This window comes from Temnothorax longispinosus, chromosome 5 (assembly GCF_030848805.1).
Source record: "Temnothorax longispinosus isolate EJ_2023e chromosome 5, Tlon_JGU_v1, whole genome shotgun sequence".
Lineage (NCBI taxonomy): Eukaryota > Metazoa > Arthropoda > Insecta > Hymenoptera > Formicidae > Temnothorax > Temnothorax longispinosus.
The window spans coordinates 2,069,033-2,081,187 of NC_092362.1; the positions used below are offsets into that span (position 1 = coordinate 2,069,033).

The 12,155-nt window shown below is 33.4% G+C and overlaps 1 protein-coding gene across 1 annotated transcript; it reads left to right on the plus strand.

Moving 5' to 3' along the window:
- The first annotated feature begins 6,603 nt into the window (after positions 1–6,603).
- On the plus strand, positions 6,604–12,082 carry LOC139812510 (probable hydroxyacid-oxoacid transhydrogenase, mitochondrial). Its single transcript, XM_071777353.1, has 8 exons — positions 6,604–6,769; positions 7,249–7,357; positions 9,315–9,578; positions 10,029–10,261; positions 10,338–10,571; positions 10,973–11,135; positions 11,468–11,749; positions 11,892–12,082. The coding sequence occupies exons 1-8, from the start codon at positions 6,717–6,719 to the stop codon at positions 11,973–11,975; spliced, it is 1,422 nt and encodes a 473-aa protein (XP_071633454.1). The 5' UTR covers positions 6,604–6,716; the 3' UTR covers positions 11,976–12,082.
- Positions 12,083–12,155: the final 73 nt, after the last annotated feature.

Consider the following 12,155-nt stretch of genomic DNA (forward strand, 5'->3'; position numbering starts at 1 on the left):
ACATATTTATTATTATTTCGTAACGTAATATTTTAGATTAATAAAATTATTACAAATTATATACGCATACTTATATTTTCTTTGTCCATAGTGTTAACAGTATTTACATTTGTGTGTACATTGCTCACATTTTTACTGAAAAATTTATCTCGTGGCGTGATATATAATAAGAGATATTTCTTTTCTAAAAAAATCAACATTATATTTATTGTTAAAGAGATAAACTAATTACATGCTTATTACCTTCGTGACGTAAAAAAAAGTTTTCATAATTGCGCAGTTCTTTCTTTATGAATCTATATTTTGTATGTACACGTAATTTATTTTTTTCTTTTGCATTCATGTTCGATGTTTGATTATTAATTTGTGAATATATTATTGATATATATTTTTGTAATACTAGATTTTACAGACGCGCACTATTTAGCTTTTTATTTTTCACTTTTTCCAAAGAACAGTATATGTAAATTAATCACGCAATTACGATAACCCGATGTTTGTGATCTGTCAAAATACGATCTCTGCGCTGACAGTTACTCTCGCAGCACGAAGTGATGAGCCAAGCGAGAGAACCAATCAGCATCGTAAAAAAGCGTCATTTTAATGCGTGAAACTGTAGCGTGATGATAAAAAACAAATAACATTTTTATTTTGGTTACGGTCAGTTATAAAATATATCTATATTGTGTTAATATATTGTGATTGAGTAAGTATCAATTTTATAAGTTCTCATATTATTATAACCAGTATAATTCAAGAAAGTATTTCTTACACGGAAAGAATAGTTTTGCTGAAGTATCTAAAAATTTAGCTAGATACAAATTTGAAAATAATTTTAATAAACCATTAAAATAATTACGTAATTCAAACTATTTAAGATTGTTTAAACGTTCCGATCTATATCAGAGTCGAAATAAGATATAAGTATTTAGGCAGCGCCAGGAGACAAAAGCGTTTTCATCGATCGCCACGACTTTCGACGTGACGACCTAACAGATAAACAGTAGAGACAAAGCATTGCCGAGTTTCGCGCGTTCGCTTTGTCTCACACCGCCTGTTTATAATTGTCGACAACGAATATTTCGAGGACTTCTCTCGGTGACACGAGCGTTTATCCGACGCGAAAAGTATCGAATATGCGAGAAGCTTCCGAGAGTTTAAAAGAACGAGCATCCTCGGCCACGGCGCCAATCGCTCGCTGCTTTCGAGTTGTTACTGTACTTATTTAGAGTTACTCGTTCTTTCTTTCGTTGCTGCTTGCGCGCGAAGCGATACCTCCTAGTTAACGTTGCTCGCTATTTCTTTCTTGGCGACTTCCGCGTGAATCGAACTCTCTTTTATCTTTGTAAATAGTGTAAATATTGAATAAACTGTTATCTGTTAAATCCTTTCTTGACTCTTTGCCATTTGCGTTCGTGCCTTCGCTCGCGCTCTCGGTCTGCTTACGAACAGTCAGTTATTTCATGTTCATGCTTGTTTTTGCCAAGACAACTTGTTTCAGAGTCAAGGATAAAAAATTATTTTTATTTAAATGTAAATTTACTAAAAAATTAAAAAATCATTTTTTTAATTATACTAATTTTTTGGTAAGTTAAAAAATATTTTTTTTTCTATTATTATTTTTTAGAAAATTAGAAGTTATTTTTATTCATTTATTTATTTTTGAAAAATTAGTTATAATTCTCGATTTATTATTAAATTTTATAAGAATTAGAAAATAATGTTAAACATTAATAATTTTGGTAGAAATAATCTTTTTTTGAAATTATTTACAAATTGTTAGGTAAATAAAAATAAGTTGAAAAAAAATTTTTCTTTTTGCACTTAATATTGTATTTTGGCTTATTAATGATTTCTTTGAAAAATTTTTTTTGCCGATCACTGCCTGTGTGTATGTGTGCGTGTGTACACTATGTATAGCTGCGACATATTCATCATCGAAGCGATATAAATATGTACTTTTTATATACCAACTGTTCTCTGCTTTAACTATGGTAAATATACAGAATAGTGGCCTCCTTACCGATTTTAAATATGATGACTGGTCAATCGTGCGGAATAACCAAGCGTCTTGATTCAAGCAGTTAGGTGTTCGACCTCACTCCGAAAACTGATGAAGACTAAGAAAAAACTTGCCATTTTTATAAGGCGACCACACCCGTTACCAGCATTTTTACGACATAACGTATACGATATACGATTAACATAACGTAAAGGAGAGCCGAATGCGTACCGCCTCGTAGGGGAGAGTTGGATATTACCGCGTGGTTGACAATTCCGCGCCATTGTTTAACTCAATAACTATTTGTATTACGCGCCTACAATGGATAGCCAAATAAATTACCTATCTAAAACTGCACATTTTGTTTTTTTGAAGCATTTCTGAGCTTAGATATACGCTTCAGTTCTTAGGGGCTCGGTAATATCCAACTCTCCCCTACCTCAAGAATATTTACAGTTTTGACTATCAATCATCGGGAATGGACTACCAAACACCATCAAACGACCACCAAACGGTATCTCGAGATTCGGAGATAAAATAATATTTAAAATATTTAAAATTTTCGACGCGCAAAGAATTTCACTGTTGACCTTTGAAAACACGATTGTCTTAATAAAAATTACAACATGGCATATAATCTTACTAAATGGACCTCGCTCTCCACTCGGTCCTTGCCCTCATCTATCTTTTCACCGTTCTTCGCTCTCTACGTTCTCCTCTCGCCTCTCTTTGTTCACCATCTTTCACTCTCCGTAGGGTAGAGCGGGGTCAAAAGTAACGCGGGGCGAAAGTAACAACTCAAATATCTATAGCTGGTTATGGCTATATAGATATAGCTATAGCTATAAGATATATAGCTTATAGATATAGCTTCTTGTTCAGCTTCATCCGTTAACCAACAGACGCATGCGCATCTATGCCTATAATTATAATCGCTATAATTTTTTAAATTTTCAATATTTTTTCATGATTCTGTTTCAGACGATAGCCACACTCAAGTAGATTAAGAATCCTTTTGCTTTTTTGTTTCAGATAACTACAACGGCTGCAATCGTGGTCACCGTTTTTTCGCGGCGCTCCAAAAAAATGGCTGGCACGGGCTTAATAACAGATATAAAATTTTGAAAAAATTTGTATGCACTCTTGAAATATAGTAAAATATGTAAGAAAAATTGTTCATTAATTGGCTTTGTCGTTTTCCTTTTAAAAATAATTCATTTTAGGCCCTGTCACACTAAGAAAGCCCCTTAAACGAAAACTTTCAATGCAAATATCTTGCGAATGCTCGAGTATTGCATCGTGCTACTTTACCATTAATTAGTGGGGGGTTAACCCTACAACATATTAAAAATTTATTTAAATCGGTGAGAGCACTACCTGGTCCTCTCCTTGTAAGATATTTCATAAATCCGTATTTATAGTCTTATTTCAAGGCTGTAATGTCTTAAATAATATCTTAACATGCCAATACGTCGTAAAAAGTATAAATGTTCTACATTATAAATGAGCAAATGCAAAAATATGTAGAAGAGGCATATACATGTAAGTTTTATCGTTAAAAGAATGTAAGAGTTAAAATTTATAATGTTTTTTTTGTACATATATAAAGTTTCAATTAATAATGCAGATGCAAAATTTTAATTTAACATAATTCTATTTTGCATTCCAGAACAACATATTAAAATTTCATGAAACTGGCTGCATTTTTAACATAGGTTCTTATGGGAAATGACATATTGCATACCTTCAGAATTAAATAAGTGCAAGAAAAAATGCAAATGATAAGGAAAAAAAATATGTACATGTAACTTAATAATTTACAAATAAATGAGCAAAAGAAAGGGAAAAATTACCGCACATTTCGTAGAAAAATTAATTATTAAAGCATAAATTGCTTGATTTTTCGTCTGCTAGACTGTCACGGTCGTGAACGACGTGAACAGCAGCACGCACTATACACGCAGCGACCAATAAAGCAATCTTAACTTATCCCCTTCTCTCCCACTACTTAAAACGCTAGCGCACTGTTGCCATCAGAACCCCCGCGATGAAGCCATCGAACCTCCTTAATGGGATACGAATAGAATCGCTCTTCAATATGTTCCACATGACAGTTCGTACAAGCTGTTGCTACATAAATAAGTGACTGCGATCGATCGTTAAGCGTAATTTATGTTTCTTTCTTAAAATTAGTGAAAATTGCAGAATACATATAATTTTTACCGATTATTATTAGTAGAACACATATTAGACACATATTCTGACCCAGAATAATGTAATATTTGAAGAAGTTACAAAGCAACCGAGCCTAGCATTGTGTGGTGTATTTGCAGCAGCATTTGCTGTAACAATAGCATTGGGAGAAAATCCATTTAATAAAAAGAAATGTACTTTTTTAATTAATAAAGTATCATTAAAGGAAAGTTGATATTGAATTTGGCGATAATCAATAAAAGGATTCTTTTCTAATAAAATTTAAAATTTAGTGAGAAATATCCGTGGTTGCTCTAACTTCCGCAAATTTGGAAATTTCAGACTGACTCTTTTAATCGATAAAATATCATTAAAGAAAGGTTAGTATTGAATTGAAGTATTGAATTTGGCGATAATCGATGAAGAGATTCTTTTTTTTTTAATATTGAGTAAAAAAAACGAATTAAAGACCTGCACCCAGGTCGTAAAGTTCATGGGCACTCGGAACAGGATGGAGCCCGTAAAATTTCTATCAAAATATAAAAATAAAGAAGTATGCAAATTAGGAATTTGCACATTGCTTCATAAACATTTTATTGCGCTCATAAAACTTTCTCTGTGAGAAAGCCAAACTATACTGTACTGAATAATAAACTATACTAAATAATAAATACTAATAATTATGCCTCAAATAAAATACAAGTTTCCTCTTAAAAGAAGTTTTGTAAGCGCAATAAAATGTTGATAATGCAATGTGCGAACTCCGCACACTTAAAAATGTCGTTTATGCCGTTGTTATTTACTTAGCGTTCCTTCCGAGGTTCCTCCCAATGCCTTGCCACGCGCCTACAACGTGAACGTTGCCTGGGCTACAGCTTCTCATCGAATCGCACGGACGCATCCTGATTTGCGTTTTTTTTTATAAATTTATTTCTCATTTTGGCTATGTTCAGCAGAACGCAACAGTATTGCAATTGTTTTATGATTTTCTGCTGAACGATTCTACCGGGTTCTTTCGCTCCACGGAGGAGGCGGAATTATCATACACGGCACTTTGAATAAATAATACTTTAATTAAATCTGTTTGACAATTATTATGTACAAGAAATGTCCGTCGCTGCCCGACTCCAATTGCCCTCTCGGTTCTTCCTCTCGTTCTCTTTTATCGGCTCGTTCGTCCTTCATTACTGCTGATGAGTTGCTCGATCGGATGTAGGCCGCTCGCGCAACTCATTGTTTTGCTGATTAAGCTTTCGTCTTGCGGACACTTTCACGGTCACATTTAATATTATTATAATACTTTATTTAATACGATTGCTCTTTAAATAATATTGTGATCTTTAAATAATAAAACCATTTCTTAATCCTATTTCTTAATAATAAATTGGGGCCGCAACAAATCACAAAGCCGTATTAGCATCTTAAGACATTACTTAAGATGGTCTTGAAATAAGAACCGACTATGAATACCGGCCTAAGCGCACCTAAAGTCTCAACATGTTTACTCAGCGGCCGCCATGATTTTCAGCGAATTAAAAGTACGCAAAACGTCAAGCTGCCAAGCAAAACGTCATCGACATATAGTATGGACTACTCGATGTATAAATGTATGGACTACGGTATGTATATAAGGGTCGATTCAGACACAGCCGTGCCGTATCCGTACCGTGCACGAAACAGAAACATCAGACAAGGATGGAGACAACATTAGATAAGAATGGAGACAATAGGTATCCTTGTCTGATGTTCTGTTTCGTGCACGGTACGGATACGGCACGGCTGTGTCTGAATCGACCCTAAATATTAATAGATATAAGAAAATAAAGAAATATATAATTATAATTTAGATAAAGGGTTAGCACGCATATAACATAGAATAATAGGTTAAATGTATATAAAATATGTAATACTATGATGCATTATACTTATTAATTAAATGTCATGTACTTAAGAACTTATGTAAACTTTTTCAATAATTATTTTGAAGAAAATTACCAAGAGATAGTAGGAATGCATGATATATTACAAGATGTGCCGCAAACATCATCAGAAGGTATATAGTAATATTATTATAGGTCATCCGTGAAAATATATATTAAATAAAGTATTATATTTTTCTTTTCGTATTAATGAGTGACTTTTTTTATTTAACATTTTTTTAAGTAACAAATTCGATTTACTTTATTCAATGTTAATGTTCAGATTTTTGTTTCAAAAATCGGAATTTTAACAATTATCTTTTAGTCTGAACGAGACTAACAGCGAGCAGCACTAAACGTAGCTCGACAAAGTTCTATTGATACAGTCCTGCTCACATATGAATACGAACACATGGATAATAGAGCCACTTCATCAAAGACCCAAGTGGTAAACACGTGCAGTAAAAGGAGGGGGAGTACGAACCGGTTGTAGATTATCAAGTCGGGAATGAAGCACGACAGTCGACAGTTCGTGGAGAACGTTACTCCGCAACATTTTCAATCGAAAGATTTAGACGATTACTCATAAAAAAATATTTAAAATGCTGCCGAGACGACGCGTCATTGACCTTCTGCAAGTGATTTCATCCCAGTCGTAAGTAAACTATCGCATATCTACAAATCTTTATATAAAAAAAAGTAGATAATATAATAGTGACGTCAAATAAATCGCGAAGTGTTTTAATGCACATTTAATTCTATCATAAATTAATAAATATGATAGAAATAAATTTATTTAAGAAAATAGATTATGTCTTCACTTATCTAAGAATAATATATTAATATTAGCAGCCATAAATATAATATTTAGAATGCTATTTTATATTATTAAAGTAGTGAAAGTAATTTCTATCGGCTTTATAAAAATATATAAGAAACGTAAGAAATATGAGAGGAGGGGAAGATAACGATATCAGTGACAATCTATCAGACGAGTCTACGTGTGTCAATCCATTATAAAAATAGCGCATTAATTCGATAACGATTCTTAATAGACTTATTTTGGGATAGAATGATGTTAAAAATTTAATGGCAAACGCGGAATATAAACTTTAAATTATTCTGAATTTTTAGATGCAGATGTCCAGCGCATGGAAATCCAGGAGCTACTAGCGTACGGGATCACGGAAAAGCTCGGAGCACTGCAGCAAATGTCACAAGCGACAAGGAATATGCTTTCGAGGTAAAAAATGTGTAAGAAGAGAGAAACTATTAAAAGCTCTCTTCAAAGTGCATATCAATGTGTTGATTTTATCGCAAATACCACGATTATGTAATCGAAAGTCTCCCGCGTTGTTTAGTCAGATAAGAACTGTTTTTGCAGCAACTGTACTCCGATGCTGCATATTCGAGTTCCTGATAATAATCTGAATTTTATTTGTAACATGTCAGGTGTGAATGTATTAACAAAGCTACTTTGGAAAAAAGAAATTATTATTTAGAGATTATTAGACATAATAAGTTTTATTTTAAAAATTGTTTAAAAAATAAATTTTATTTTAAGAGTTATAGATCCAATTATAATAATAAGAAACATAAAAGATATTGGCAATAAGAGAGTCGATGCGGTAATTAGTAATGTCAAAAGACATTGCAGATGTATTTGCATATTACAAATTTCCGGACGTTTCGGCTCTTCTTCGAGCCATCCTTAGAGGTATATCAATAAACCATTCTCCATCATAACCATGAGTCTTCGGATTAGGAGATCGGAAAACCATGAGAACTAAATGATTAATTGCTATCTATAAATGGTCAAAATTAATTAAAAGAATAAGAGCAATAACTCCGAATTTTTATCCGAGCACTCACCAGATAGTCCGGAGAACGGAGGATAGTCAACAATATAAAATTACATTAAAGATTAAAAATTAAAGTGTCCATGACATGTTGTCACGATAGATCGCACGACACTGTGAACCGTCAAGTGGAATAAGAACAATTATACCAAGTAAAGTAGGAATCTTGTAGGTTAAAATGGAAATAAAAGTAGAAATAGTAAATAAGTAAATGTGTATAAATATTCTTCTCAGACCAAGGAAGCGCAAGGTTACAACTTATTTAGGAATTCGGTATTCTTTTGTAAATTAAGGCTATTATTTCGTAACCTTGCGCTTCCTTGGTCTTACAATTTATTTAAATTTATTTAAAATGGGAACGTATGCATGATATAGGAATTCGGTATCCTTTTGTAAATTAAGGCTATTATTAGTATCATTTTGCAATTTGATGTAAATCATTTCTGAAACCAGTCGTTTAGATACATATTTTCCGAATTCCTATATACATCATGCATACGTTCCCATTTTAAATAAATTTAAATAAATTGTAACCTTGCGCTTCCTTGGTCTGAGAAGGATAGTTATACACTTTTACTCATTTATTATTTATACTTTTATTTCCATTTTGACCTACAAGATTCCTACTTTACTTGGTATAATTGTTCTTATTCCACTTGACGGTTTACAGTGTCGTGTGATCTATCGTGACAACAACATGTCATGGACACTTTAATCTTTAATCTTTAATGTAATTTTATATTGTTGACTATCCTCCGTTCTCCGGACTATATCTGGTGCGTGCTCGGATAAAAATTCGGAGTTATTACTCTTATTCTTTTAATTAATTTTGACCATTTATAAATAGCAATCATTTAGTTCTCATGGTTTTCCGAAGACTCATGGTTATGATGGACAATGGCTTATTGATGACCTCTGAGGATGGCTCGAAGAAGAGCCAAAACGTCCGGAAATTTGTAATATGCAAATACATCTGTCTTTTGACATTACGCACTAATTACCGCGTCGACTCTCTTATTGCCAATTTCTTTTATGTTTCTTATTAATTATTATTGAAGTTAACAGTTCTTTTTTAATATATATTGACTATATATGGTCATATACGATTATATATGATATATGATATACAGAGACAAATTATATATAATCATTATATATATATATATATATATAATTATATATAATCTTTTTTTCCCGGGTAGTTAAATCCGATCTAGTACAATAGATGTTAAATTCTCTTTAATAATTTAATTTTTTTCTTCATATCGCTAAACATTTAAAATAATGCAATCTATTAATTTATGTATTATGTAAATTATTAGAAGTTGCGTAAAATTTTAGATGGCTTGTTCTACGGTGCGGTATGGAGTAGGAGTAACGAGAGAGTTAGGAATGGACATACAAAATTTGGGAGCGAAGAAAACGTGTCTGATGACAGATCCTAACTTGGTGAATTTAACCCCCGTGAAAACTGCCATTAACAGCCTCTCCAAATATGGAGTTCAATTCGAGATTTACGACAAAGTACGCGTAGAACCAACTGAGCAGAGCTTACAAGATTCGATCGAGTTTGCCAAGCGTGGAAATTTCGACGCTTTTGTAGCGGTACGTATACAAGAAACGCGATAAAAGACTATAAAGAGAAAGAGAGTACGACTGACTCTTAATGTCGCGTTTTTTAATAAAATCTACGTATATAAATATCTTTTTGTTATCTTATTAAAATAATTTGTTTATTTTTATTACATATCATATTTTCAATTATTAGATATCTAATCATATTATATTGGTTTGATTATTATTGGTGATGGTTTCCTGTTGCCCTCCACATCGCAATATCACAGCCGCCTAATCAGTGATTGGCGTCTGTGAATGTTCAGTATCGGGCCTGTCGAGAATCCTCCCCAGCCTCGATCTGACAGTGACTCTAGCTGCTGCCCTATGTCTCACTTGTTCTTTTAGTCGCCTCTTACGACAGGCAGAACATACCATGGGACTATTCTACCCCGGTCCCATACGGGGGGAGATTGTTATTAAATTATTATTAATCCGCAGGTTGGCGGTGGTTCCGTGATTGATACCTGCAAAGCGGCAAATCTGTACAGCTGCGATCCGGACGCCGACTTCTTGGATTACGTGAATGCCCCGATTGGGAAAGGTAAACCGATCCAGGTTCCTCTGAAACCGCTCGTCGCCGTTCCGACAACCTCCGGTACCGGTTCTGAGACAACTGGAGTGTCCATCTTCGATTATCGGCCCCTAAAAGCCAAAACGGGGATCGCAAACAGGTAAACGTTCATTATACGTCGTTGGATTGAAAGAAGATATGCAAAAGAAATTAATTCATTAACTCTTTAATCGCAGAGCTCTACGTCCAACGTTGGGAATCATCGATCCCAAGCACACTCTGACTTTACCGGAGAGAGTATGCGCTTACTCCGGTTTCGACGTGCTCTGCCACGCTTTGGAATCCTTTACGGCGATACCCTATACAGAGAGGACGCCGTGCCCATCGAATCCAATTCTAAGACCAGCTTATCAAGGCAGCAATCCTGTCAGCGATGTCTGGGCGCGATATGCTCTTCAAGTTATGCGCAAGTAATTAATCAGTCAATTACTTAAACACAATTCCGTCAATCCAATATCTGTGCATCTATCTACTCTAAACCACAGATATTCCAAATCAGAAGAATAGTGGTTGAATTTTTATCAAGAGATAGAATTACGAAGTTATATAATATTAAAATATAAAGCACTATTCTAATTAATATTAAAATAAATGTATTAATTTTACAAAGCTATCTCTCTTAGCAAATATTAAAAACGCTAAAACAGTTTGATATTTTCTTAATTTTTCATCAATTTCATAAACATAAAATGTAATATTAAAATCTAAGGACTAAAAGAAATAAACGTTGTTTAAAATTTACTTTATAAAACACATAAATTAATAAATGATATTTGTAGTTAATATTAATAATATTTGATCTCTTGCATAGATATTTCAAGCGAGCAGTTTACAATCAAGATGATTTGGAAGCGAGGAGTCATATGCATTTAGCAAGTACAATGGCGGGCGTTGGTTTCGGAAATGCTGGTGTTCATCTTTGTCATGGACTTTCGTATCCTATCAGCGGAAACGTTCGAAATTTCCAACCAAAAGTAATTATAAACTTCAAATATACTTCTTTTAAAGCGTCAATAACAGTATATCTTTATTCGCACATAAAATTTAATTGCGACTAGATTTCAATATATGTATTACGATATTTAAGCAATTTTTATTTGAGAAAACTAATATAAAAACTTTCAATCACAATATCTTCCTCCAAGCACAGAAGGATATAAAAATATTCCTTTTCTCGCGATCTCTCCTTTATCTCTTATTTAGAATATATCTTTTAAATTATACTATTTTCCTGTATCTCTTCTATAGAGATACAGAACTAATTATTTGAAATTCTTTGATGTCTTTATTAAATCGCTACTTTAAGGGATACAGCGATGATCATCCCATAGTTCCTCATGGCCTATCTGTGGTGATCTCCGCGCCAGCCGTGTTTTCCTTTATCGGAAGCGCATGTCCAGAGAGGCATCTGGAAGCTGCGGAACTGCTCGGTGTAGACGTCAAGAATTCCAAGCGGGCTGACGCGGGAAAAATTTTGGCCGACACCGTGAAGGAATACATGCGCGTTATGAAAATTGAAAACGGCTTGACAGAACTCGGTTTCAAAAAAGAAGACATTCCTACGTTAGTTCAAGGCACTTTACCTCAGGTAAATTCAGTGCGCCATGTATTCATTATCAAATGGAAAAAATGTAACACAATAACATATATAAAATGTAGCAGTAATGATCAGGGTACATTCTCCTTTTTAGAGGCATCAAAAATTTAAATTTCTTTCTTTCTGTTTTCAGCATCGCATCACAAAATTGGCTCCACGTGAACAGTCTGAAGAAGATCTTGCGCAGTTATTGGAAAATTCATTCACCATTTATTAATGGTCACTTAATATTTACGAAATTAACGTTTCGTTAAGTGTACATAAATAAAATTGTAATAAGTAAAGACTATTTTTATACAATAAACAATAGGATTTATAAGAAAACGCACAAATTTTATTTAATGATTTGAAAGATTCGCGTTGCTAAATGTAAAATAAAAAGTTTTAATTAGTTTAG

Bases quoted from the DNA above. Each gene is read 5' to 3' on its own strand.
- LOC139812510 (XM_071777353.1), top strand. From the start codon at position 6,717: ATGCTGCCGAGACGACGCGTCATTGACCTTCTGCAAGTGATTTCATCC. The intron at 6,770-7,248 runs GTAAGTAAACTA...CTGAATTTTTAG, and splicing joins CAAGTGATTTCATCCCAGTC to ATGCAGATGTCCAGCGCATG. The intron at 11,136-11,467 runs GTAATTATAAAC...CGCTACTTTAAG, and splicing joins TTCGAAATTTCCAACCAAAA to GGATACAGCGATGATCATCC.